Here is a 12,044-nt window from a genome sequence, read left to right as displayed (position 1 = left end):
CAAAACTCTCAGTACTTAAAAAGGTACATTGATGTGATGGAGCGCTCTCCCCTTATCTAATCAGAGGTTCAGTGACTAAACCTTGTACAGGTGATGAATGACTAAGATAGTGAAGCCAACTAGTGATTGAGTCATGATTTGTTCCTTCTTTTCGAATGGAAACACTTCAGGGGAGCAGTCTGAAGGCTCTGTTGTAGTCGAGAAAAGAAAAGTAGAGGAAAAATACAATTATTTTACCTTTGGAATTCTCTTTCTTGGCTGCGGCTGGCTCAGCAGGTTAGGATTTGGTTTAGCAGAGTAGTCCTCGCTGTTGTCGTCCGTTTTCCCTGAACCTGGGAAAAAAAAAAAAAAGGAACAATAAATTATATTGTTCATGGAAAACCAATGTAACAACAATGAAGTAGCCTTGGTATAAATAAGCTACTCCAGTCAAGAAACAGGCCAAGAGAAACTGAAGATCTTGACTGCAGCAGCAAACATTTACACTACTAAAAGTGTCCATAACAGTTAAGTACCAAACACATCACTTGGTTCACCCAGTCAATACAAACACAACGTGACCCACAGTACTCAGCAAAAGACTGCTGGTGGACAATCAGTAGGTGCTCCAATCTATCGCAGCTGAAACAAATATGTTTAAGTATATCCACCAATAACGTTGAGAGCCGTCCAGACTAGAGTTATATCATCTCCTAAGAGCCCCATTACAGTAGAAGTGGCACATTATTGCTTGCTGAATTGATCATTTGAATTGTCTTGAACAATAGCTGTCAATTTGATGAAGCAGCCCACACAGAACTAGTTTCAGCTGTTATGGATGGAATAAAAACATAACCGCAATGACTGACGATTTCGACTGGTCTTTACATATCTTCCATTCACAATGGGGCGCTGTTGGCACTGTGCTCTGGCAAGTTATCTCCCAAATAGGAGCCTTTCTGTGTGGAGTTTGTATGTTCTCCCTGTGCTCACATGGGGTTTCCTCCACCTAACATCAGTAAGGACCCCCACCAAAAACATGCAAAACATCATTGTCTGACCAGCGATGGACACCTGGTACCAGGTTCCCATGCGTGTCGACGAATGCTGGCCACTGCTCCTGGCTGCTCTCCCCCGGAGGCACATATGCATTTGTTGTAGTGCGGTGTGTCATGTGACGAATAAAGATTCTTCTTCTAATAAGAGCAATCAGTAACATTGGGCAATTAACGAAAAATAGTGGCCACTAGAGGAAGCCATAGAAACTACATCAACATTGACAAACGCGACTCCTACTTCCTCCACGAGGCTTCTTACCCTTCACAGCAGAGGGGTCTTGCGTTGAGTGGTTTAGTAGGATAATGTTCGTCCAAGCTGAAATTCAACCAGTTTCTGGATTTAAGCGGCGTAGTTCAGGGCATTCTGTTAAACTGCGGTCAACTGAGGTCAGAGAGGCATTTTCTCCTAAACAGACCAGAATCTGTTTTGGGAGATTGAAATTTCAGCAGCAATCGAGGTAACCGCGGACTGAGTGGCATTGATCGACAACATTTGGACTACCCTCAATATATCATGGTCAAATTCCTCAATGTGAATTTACATGACAAACCTGAGGGCATGTGACATCCACGACAATCCCAGCAATCCAGTCGCAACTTCTGTAAAATACAGAAACCTCCCCTACACCTGAAAACACCACCTATGAACAATTCTACTTTGAAAGGATTAAATTCCTTGCAAAGTCCGTAATGAACATGGTTTAGCATTAACAGAGCTACCAGCGCCCCTTCAAAACGAAACATCCCTCCGTCGTGACCGCCAGCGCGGAACCCCTTAACGTGACTGGACTTCAGTGTGACCGGAGGCCCAGTGGGTACTGCACGGTCAAGGCTGTGACTGGATACAGGTTGCACACACGCCACCCGAACCAACCTGACCGCAGAAGAGATCAGGTTGTGTAACCTGCAACACTATCCCCGTGGAATGGAGCGAGTGCTCCTCAGACACTCGGTGCAGCTGCTCTCATGCTAAGCACACCGTGCAAACTGTTTCCACACTCATTTCAGCACTCATTGATCTGTTTCATTTACATTTCCAACCCCCATTCGTAACTACTTGTGCGTAGTGGAGTTTTGACGGTTGCCATCTGGAATTTTCGGATCCTATTGACATCATGTCCAAAACTGAGGCTGAAAGCCCAATGTTACAGCCAGCAAAGTTGGAAATATTGAGCCTAAAGCAGCAGAAATGTCAACATAGCATGCTTGACCACCAGCACCCTCTCTAAAGCCTCAATGGCCTTCATGTTTATAAGTTAAAATGCATCATAAACACATCATTTCATTGGGAAGAAGTAAAGTATTTACATTATTCAAGTGAATAATATAACCCCTCTTTACATGAACTGTGTAAACACCTTGTCAACAGCTCTCGTCTATATACAAGAAAATTTGTATATCGTAATTAATTGTGAGAAGGAAATAAACATGACTCCACCAATCTCTCCTTCCTTATTGTGCCCCAGTTTACACTTTTGTACACCCTGATCCACACCTACTTTTTGAATTAAATACATACATCTAGCAGGAAAAGCTGATGGGCCGCTGAAAATTTCAGCGGGTGGAATTTTGTGAGGAAGGAGATTTGATTTGACCAACAACTGATGGACGGGCCTTTTTTGCAGAATGCAGACTATGCTAAAATATGCTGTTGGCTGGTTTCCATTTTGATGGTAGAAGACCACTTAATCTGGTTCTCCTTTATTGGACAATTTTGTTCCACACAACACATCTTTCATTTCATGGGACCTTTGAGGTGTCCAAAGATTGGACTTAAGTTGGACTTCAAAAGCTCAAGCCAACTAGTTGTAGTTGGCATGATCTAGGCAACCTAAGGCAGCCCCTCACCGGCGTTTCCTCTCGGCATGCTCCCGAAGGCCTCGTAGAACTTTGAGAGGTAGAGCACCATCAAGAGCTTGTCGGGCTCCCGGTCCACAGCCATCTCCTTCCCCGTGGTGACGGGTTGGATGCCGAACTCCTGCTCGGCCACGTCGAACGCCAGCTGGTTATTCGCCGCTACATCCTCCGCATTCAGAAGGTCGTAGTCGCTGGTGTATGGAAAGTAAAATTAAATAATCGTACTTAAGCGAGTTCCCCTGTTTGAGAACCTGAGTTAATAAACGGAGTAATGAACTTTCCCCATCTGACAGGTGAAACCTGTGGAAATGCAGCGTGGCAACCGAGTAAGCATCCATTATTTCTGTGGGAGGATATAAAATTGAGGAGTCCTGTGTACCTGCCTGAAAGGCGATAAGGTGATGTGTGTCTGCGAGGCAATTAATAAAATGTTATCTTCAATTGCGATTTTGGCTTTCAACGATTATGAAAAGAGATAAAACAATGATTGCTCCGCATTCCGTTTCGCAATGGTGCTCTGCTTTTGTCTTTGTCTACAGCATGCTAGAAGGAGGAGACTGGGATCGAACCAGCAACCTTTAGATCACTAGACCCGCACTTTCGCCCCTCCCCAAACTCACTCTCAGCCAAGCTATTGCAGCGCATGTGGGCTGGCGGTGTGACTGTGACTGTGGTATGTTTAGTTGAACTAAAGGACACTTTACCAGGGGTTTCCATGTCTGAATCCCATAAGCACATATATCACATGTTATCAAACATCAAGTCGGTCCAGTATTGAGGTCCAGGGGCGCAGGGGCTTCCTCCGCTCCCTCCCCAGCCCCTCACCACTCTGGCCGCACAGCCGCGATAAAGCCCCACGGAGCTGATGCGGCGGGTCTTCCTTAAACGCCAGTTTGAACTCGAACTTGCCCTCCTCCCAACCCCAGTGCGCACCCCCGCAAAAGGAGAGCGATTGCAGAAAGAAAAGGGGACTTTCAGTAACGTCTGCTCTGACACGGTCGCCGAGAGTCCTTCTGTCGGCTCCAAACGTCCCCGCATACCCCAGAGAGCAGATTTGAGAACTTTTCGGTCTGTTCTGACAACAATGATGATTATATTATTTATCAAATGAATTTAATAGAGCCAGACGCCAGATTTTTGGATTGGATGCCCATTTTGGAGAGTCCTAGCCCACCCATTACAGATGTTTTGACCATTATTTTGTCAACAAGTGCAACATTTTCAAAACAATTTGAAAAACTTATTACAATTTCTATATTTGAGAACATTTAACTTATAAACAAATATACAAATAACTTTTTTTATAGATAAAAATGTAAGACTATGCAATACATATTATTTTGCATTTCTTTGTCTGAGTTCCAGTGAAGGCATCGTTGCTTCCTGTTTGGATGCCTGTGTCCGTGTCTAAAAGGGAGTGCAATATTTATGTTCCCAGACAAGTGTAAATAGATGCAATAGCCACAGGTCAACCTGAAAAATGGGAGAAAAGCCCTCTCAATAGAATGTTCTGCGGTGAATAGTCAATTTACACAACGACATCCTAACCCCACAGAATGCTTTTGAAAATGAACAGTTATATTCCAACCAACTCTTCTCTTTAAACTGTGGTGGAATGTCCCGGGTTATGCTCTTTTTTTGATAAGCCACAGAAACCCATTTTCGCAACTGTAGAATTACATCCTGAGGGTGTTCTTAATATTTAACGTATTTATATTTATTTATTTTGAAAAGTTACCTCTTGGGAACAAGAGCTCTTCAACTACCAGAACAAATGCTGGAATCAGGGATCAAGTATTGACATACAGCAATTATAGACATTCAAACCATTAAAATGTAATTTGGTTTTAATTTTGAAACACTAAAGCAATGAAATAATTCAATCTTGCGTGTGTTTGGTCTTACATCAGCTCGGGCCTCTGGCGGTGGATGAGGGCACACAGGGCCAAGCCGTCTTTCCAGGAGGAGGTGAGGTCGGTAAGTTCCACTCCCCCATAGCCCTGCGTCTGCTTCTGACACCAGGTCAGCAGGCGGCCCGGATGCACCTCCGACTCTGGGAGAGACGTGAGGGTGTCAGAATGAAAAAAAGTAAAACCGACGCAAGGGACAAAGGGTCACTGTAAAGGTAAATTGTGAAAAACAGTGTAGTGTGATGAGGAAAAAAAAAAGTAGATATACAGAAAAAGTATTTGACAGATAATATTTTTATTATATTTTATCTTTATTTATTAAGCATCGACTGAGTTTGGGCATCTAGGCTCTACTGCTGACTCCCGGAGAGCTGCGCAGCAAACATAGGCATACTTAGTGAGGTAGAAATATAGGAGTGATAAGCTTGAATCCCTCCACTGGACAGAAGAGTAGAATCAAACAGGTGGATGCAGGGGAGCCAGAGGGAGCGCAGCAACACAGCAAGCAAGCAGGCAGGCAGCAAAGTAGGAAGCAAGGCAGATAGAGCAAGGGGGGCTCCAAATAATGCTGCTTAAATAAGGCGTGGAAGCGTGTGTGGCGGCGTCAAATTATCTGACAGAACTATCTCCACAATGTGAACACCTGGAGTGTAGAGAGGTTTGTCCGCCTGTGGCTAAAGACTAGTCTCGTGTTTGACTCTTCGCCTGTGCTGCATTTTCACGTGGCGACAATTTCTTTCCAACAAGAAAAAGTCAAGAGTTTACGCCAACTGAAATCCCAACAGTTTACCACAGCAGGGCCTTAGTTGAGGAAAAAGACAAAATAAAAAAGATCAACGCAAGGTCTTAATTCAACTTGCATGACTGTGCAGCTATTTGACGTCCCAGTGGTGATTCATGGGCTGATCAGATTACCATTACAACATCACAGAGGAGCACAGAGACGCTCAGCCCCAGCCTGCGTGGCTGGCAGTAATCCCACTGTCACTGCTCCGTCTCGGTCTGTTAGATCTGTCGGTTGTTATCAGAAGATGATGCCAATACGTGACCGCACACAGATTTTAGTCTGAGGCCCGCAAAACCTCTTATGACACCCTCATGATGCTGATAACCATACTTAGGGCAGGGATACACTATAAGACTTTCAAAAGACAGCATCACCCCTTTAAATAGTTTTTTCCATCCCAGTAGTGTGCACACTACAGGATTTAAAGGATGTTGATCACGGGGGATAACGCATCTCAGGATTCTACTTCACACTATAGGAGCCAAGACCTAAGATAATAACAAACCAGCCTGATATTTTCTACTCTGGCCTGATCACAGACCAGTTCTCAAGAGATTGCAAATCTAACGACTGCTGGTGACAGGAAACAAGAAGTCCTTAAGATGATCTGAAAATGAGTCTGGGACTCGGAATCCCTGCAAAAGTCCTTTGGTGTATACTAGCCATTATTATTATTATTTTACAGAATGTGTTCTTACGCAAATTAACACCAAGTCAACTAATGCTGTTCCTCTTCATTTGGGGGTTCAAGATGAAAATCGCCTCAAAATAGATCAAAAACCTTTACTGTTACCCAAACAATGCTGCCTATCGTCATGCTGTATGAAGGTTACTGGTAATCATTGTTGGCCCTGCTCCAGTCAATTCCCCTGCGTGTGTGTGTGTTTGCATCAAACAACAAGTTAATAATTGATTCTGCTACGCAAGGCTCGCCTGGGTTCTTTCATTTGGAGCAGATGTGAAACTATGCTATTGTTTGCACGCTGCGGCCATGACTCAGTATCATAGGTAATCCCATCATGTTGCATTGTCACGAGTGAATGGTATCCACTAATCCTTGCCGGCATTGCACAATCTGATGTGCTTCTGAGACGTGTTGAATAAGTATGAGCAACCGGAAAGTTAGTCGCGGGAGATGTTTACAGTGTCTAGTTCTTCCCCAGACCAGAGAGCAAAAGGGCTGATGCAAAGTCATGTGCTTATCAGTCTGTAATGCCTCAAAAATCGACAAGGGGAAAATGAAACATCTTTGGGCCTCCAGTTTTTTTGTTAGATACTCCCCCCACCCTCACCTCGTCTGGACAGGTTGACTGATCTAGGCATGGGCCCTCCTCTCTCTAGAGTACAGGAGTCCTGCTGGCCACCGATGAATAGATGACATACCTGGAAGTGAGAGAAAAAAGCTAGAGTCCAGACATTGTGGGAATCAGGCATTCCAAGAGATAGCAATTGAAAGACTGAGTGTAGCTGACGTTCTAAGCATGAAAGGGAAATTGAGACTGATAATCTAATAATAATAATAATCTTTGCAAATCCCATGCTGTCGTATTTCCCTAGTGGCAAACAGCGCGTAAAAATCAGTTGTCTGGAAATGACTGACATTTCAGCGCTAGACTGACCTGGTGCGGCCGCACACAGCTGGAGTTGAGGTTGGGGTAGCGGGTTGTAGGATCCAGACTGTACTGCTCAAAGTTCTTACTGATGTTCTCTGTGGTAGTCTGAGGCAGCAGCCGGTAGATGCTCTCCCTGGAGACGGACAAACAACTTGATAAGAACAAACAGTTTGTCCATTTGGCCTCAAGTTCATTACCAAAGAATATCTCTTCAAACCACCTTCTCTATTTTCTCCCATTAAACCCCATCACCTCTTGTGATTATGATGACTGGACGTGTTTAAGCTCGCCTGGCTCTTCTTCCCATCACTCCTACCCAGTGAGAACAGACATGTAAACAAGCACACGCAAACCAACCTCTCCGCCAGCAGTTCCAGAGGGCTCTTGCCCTGGGCCCAGCCCCGCACCATCCACGCTGTGTCAAAGGCCGCTAGGAAGCCACGGGCACAACCTGTTCCCATTGGCCAAAAGGGCTGCGGCCAGAAAGCAAGAATTGTGAATGTTAGGAAACACAACATGTACCCAGATGTCAGGAGTGGTGGATTGATCAATAAACAAGCCCTTGGGCCCCAAGCTATGAACAAGGATGCTTGGTAAAGCATATGCTGTATAAAAAAAAAAAAAAAAAAAAAAAAAAAAAAAAAACTCAAAGAAAGGAAATGTTTTTGAAAGTAGGTCTTTTCAATTAGTTCTCAGGAAGAATGAACTAAATTGAGTTACCTCTCACCATCAGAGGCTTTGTTGAAATAGATGTTGGGATATCATCGTCACATAGTATAACTTTCTAGGGCTGCATCCAAAACCGGAAAAGGCTACTGACAACAGTCCAGCTGTGTTGTTTAGCACAAAAAACATTTCAGTGTTTTTCTGATATGCGGGTGGCCAGTCCCAAATGTAGGTATCCGCCCATTTGCACACAATAGTTTACAGTTGTTCAGTCTCTGAATGTCCTTGCTGTGTATAACAACGTGATTGGCTGTAAGACAGAAGTGGCTGTCAACTTGTAATGAAAGGTGTGACTGGCCCACTTCATCAATAGTCAACATCGCTGTGGCGGACCAAGGGGCGTGGTCAAGCACCGGCTGCAAACTACAGCATGTCTCCCTGTCCCGCAGCCGTCAAGCTGCCTTGAATCAGCCTAATCAGCACCAGCGCCGCACTGATTGGTCTGACTCGGGGCGGTGAGCTTCTTAATGTTAGTCCGTCTTGCAGAGGGGATCAGCGCAGGGGCTCGTCAGCCGACCAGGTGCCAGACAGTGGAACGCCATTCATCCTGTGCCTGAAACCATTATTAGTAATACTACTGGCCAGCAAGCCTTTTGTTCCTCTGCATAACAAAAAACTCACCACGTTTTCACACCAAGGCAAGAAAGCCTCACTCCCTAAACCCATGCCTGTGGGCGGAGACCCCACAAGTGGCACCTGAACAGGGACTCGGGAGGGGCAGGGTGTCGAGTGAAAGCCCGACCCTAGGACCAAAGCGGAATTCATCGGGTCCGCAGCCCATCGCAATGGCCCGGAAAAGAATGTCCGGGGGCCCGCAGTGTCTGACCCCAGGACCCACGCAGGATTCGCCGGGTCCCCAGCCTGTCCCAGCATTCCGGAAGGGAACAGCCGGGGCTCTGCTGCACCAAAGAGCCACTGGGAAATGCTGTTCCAGGCGACTCACCATAACCCGATGGCCGGTCACCTCAGTCATGATAAAACACAGTGGATAACGGCCTGCTTCTATTGGCCAGGCTTATGGGCAGATGGGCGTAAATGGTGCGCTGCATGTCCTGAGTGCCAGTTAGTCAACCTTCTCGCTACGCCAAGAGTTCCAATGAGGCCCCTCTCCCTAGTCGAGGTCCCGTTCGAAAGACTCGGTATGGACCTCATCGGGCCGTTAAACTGCAGTGCCAGTGGGTATCGTTTTGTGTTAGTCCAAGTAGATTATGCAACCCAGTACCCCGAAGCAGAGTATGATGGCCAAAAGTGTGGAGCAGGTGCTGTTTCAGGTCATCTCCCGAGTCGGGATTCTGAAGGAAATCCTGACCGACCAAGGCACTTCCTTTATGTCACGTACACTTCGGGAACTTTAAGAGTTACTGGGCGTCTGCTCAATTCAGACCAGCATTTACCATCCCTAAACCGACGGTCTGGTGGACCACTTTAATAAAATGCTGAAAAACGTGATTCGAAACTTTGTTCACAACGATAGCCGTAATTGGGTTGGAACCCCTGTTTGCGGTGCGGGAGGTTCGCCAGGCCTCGACGGGATTTTCTCCCTTTGAACTCTTCTTTGGCAGGAGACCCCACAGGGTGCTAGACCTGATTATATATTAAAAAAAAAAAAAAAAAAAAAAAAAAAAACTAAGGAAGGTCCTAGCACCAGTAAGAACGAGATACAGTATGTCATGGACCGGAGAGCAAAGTTACACGCGCTGATTCTGCCTTTACTGTGGGAGAATTTGCTCAGGAATGTCAGCGCCTCTTATACGACAGGGGGGCTCAGCTTAGACAATTTGCAGCGGGAGACAAGACGTTAATGCTGCTCCCTTGTTCAGCTCTAAATTGCTTGCAAAGTGGCAAGGGCCTTTTGTGGTCACATGGTGGGTTGGTGAGGTTGATGAGGTCAAACGGTCTGACAGAGAGGGGGCGACAGATTTATCACCCAAACCTCTTAAAAGAATGGAGGGAGCGGGCATCCATGTCTCTCATCATGCCGGTTATTAAGCGGGATGAGTCGGGGCCGGAGGTTCAAAAAGCAGTCGATCATACTGCGGCCCTGTTAAGTGACCATCTCTCTCCGTCCCACAGGGCGGACGTGGCTACACTTCAGCGTTGCTTCTGATGTTTTGCCGCCCTGCCAGGCCTCACGTCTCTCATACGCCACCATGTGGAAACAACCTGGTGGGTGAAGGTGCGCTCTCTGCCGTATCGCCTGCCCGAACACAAACGAAAGATCGTGCAGGTGGAATTAGAGGCCATGCTGGGCATGGGCGTAATAGAGGAGTCCACGAGTGACTGGTCTAGCCCATCATGCTGGTGGGTAAGACAGATGGGTCGGTCTGGTTCTGCATAGACGACCTACCTGATGCCTCGGGTCGATTAACTTCTCGATCGGTTGGGTACAGCTCATTTTTTCGTGACACTGGATTTAACCAAGGGCTACTGGCAGATTCCCTTGTCTCAGGAGTCCAAGGAAAGATTGCCGTTCCACTCCATTTGGCTTGGACCACTTACGTTCAGGTTGTTCGGTGCCCCAGCCACCTTTCAGAGACTCATGGACCCCTTCCTGCGTCCACATGTAGCATACGCCACGGCCTACCTAGACAACATAGTCATTCACAGAGACACCTGGGAGCGGCATATGCAGCATGTGAGCACAGTGCTTGAGTCCCAAGGGCGGGCTGCGCTCACCACCAGCCAAATGAAGTGGGCACTGGGAGGAAGGGAGGTACGGTATCTGTGGTATCACTTAGGTGAAGGCCTGGTCCAACCCCAGCTTGATAAAACCACTGCGGTTGCAAACAAGCTGAGACCCAAGAAGGAGGTGAAGCAGTTCTTGGGGCTAGCCAGCTACTAATCTGTAGGAGGTTTGTCCCTGACTTTTCGGAGCTAACCAGCCCCTTGTCCGACTTAACTCGAAAGGTTGCTCCAGATCCGGTCCAGTGGTCAGAGAAGTGCCAGCAGGTGTTTGAGAGGGTAAAATCAGCTCTGTGTGAAGCCGGTGCTGTTTAACCCCAATTTCTCCCTCCCTTTCTGTCTGCAGACAAATGCGTCGGACAAAGGCTGGATGGCTCACCGGCATTAGTCGGGCGGTGGGCGTATGTGGCGGACAAAGGGGCGTGGTCAAGCACTGGATGAAGACGAAAACACAGCTACCTTTCCCACGGCCGGCAAGCTGATCGGCAGGGAGCTTTCTTAATGTTTGTCTGTTTTGCAGAGGGGATCGGCGCACAGGCTCGTCAACCAACCAGGAGCGGAACATGATTCCTCCTGCTGCAGAAACCACCACTATTATTATTATTTATAATTGTGGCCAGCGAGCCTTTTGTTCCTCTGCATAATAAAAACTCATCATGTTGGCAGACCACGGCAAGAAAGACTTAATGACAGCCAAATCTGCCGTCCCATTACAACAATAATCCTTTCCTACTAATTGTGAGTTACCAACCTATGCATCCTCCATGTTTTGGGCAGGAAGCAAAATCACATGACATTTGAGGCACGGTGTGAACTTCAGAACAGAACTTGGCCTTGAACAGAACATAAAAACAAAAAAAAAAAAAAAAAAACCCAGAAAACATTTGTCTACACACCTCCAGCAGGCTATCGCCAACCAGTCCGACCAGCAGCTGGCGGCCGTGCTTCTCCCGGATCAGCGCCGCGTTCTCCGAGGCGTACATGCAGGTGAAGTCGAACATGGCCACATCGGGGAGGCCGCAGTGGTTGATGGCGTAGTCCAGGGATGGCAGCTGGTAGTTGGTGCCAAAGTCTGCCGCCTCGCGGGCGTAGGAAAACAGCTCCTCCTGGTTTACGTTGTCATTGCTAAGCAGCCGCTCCGTCTCCATGTAGTCCTGAAGCGAAAGGAGGGGGTGAAGGACGGAGGCTTGAGGATGAAATAGCTCAATGGAAGAGGTTACGGATGTATACAGACCCAACAATTGGAAAAATTGGCATCAGACATTGGTCAGCGAGCAGGTTAAAATAGGGTATTGGTATCAGATTTTTCATTTCTGGGTGTTTTTTTGATACAAATAGAATATCATATGAAACATGATTGTGACGCATACAAGTATGTAAAGTAGACTGAGATTAAGTATGTTAATCTACACTAACAACGGGGATGGTAGCT

General features: G+C 46.6%; 1 protein-coding gene across 1 annotated transcript in view; it reads right to left on the bottom strand.

Annotated features, from left to right (window-relative positions):
* The window catches only part of mical2b (microtubule associated monooxygenase, calponin and LIM domain containing 2b), a 33,367-nt gene that overhangs the window by 8,231 nt on the left and 13,092 nt on the right, over nucleotides 1-12,044 (bottom strand). Inside the window, exons 7-13 of the mRNA XM_080002460.1 lie at nucleotides 11,509-11,766; nucleotides 7,562-7,677; nucleotides 7,211-7,337; nucleotides 6,884-6,974; nucleotides 4,800-4,947; nucleotides 2,886-3,085; nucleotides 238-332 (exon numbers count right to left, since the gene is read on the bottom strand). Coding sequence (XP_079858586.1) covers nucleotides 238-332; nucleotides 2,886-3,085; nucleotides 4,800-4,947; nucleotides 6,884-6,974; nucleotides 7,211-7,337; nucleotides 7,562-7,677; nucleotides 11,509-11,766 — 1,035 coding nt within the window. The remainder of the gene's footprint in view (nucleotides 1-237; nucleotides 333-2,885; nucleotides 3,086-4,799; nucleotides 4,948-6,883; nucleotides 6,975-7,210; nucleotides 7,338-7,561; nucleotides 7,678-11,508; nucleotides 11,767-12,044) is intronic.

Source organism: Zeus faber (assembly GCF_960531495.2).
Source record: "Zeus faber genome assembly, chromosome: 6".
In the NCBI taxonomy this organism is placed as follows: Eukaryota; Metazoa; Chordata; class Actinopteri; order Zeiformes; family Zeidae; genus Zeus; species Zeus faber.
Note: the sequence above shows the minus strand (reverse complement) of the source record. Positions and strands in the feature narration are given on the sequence as shown.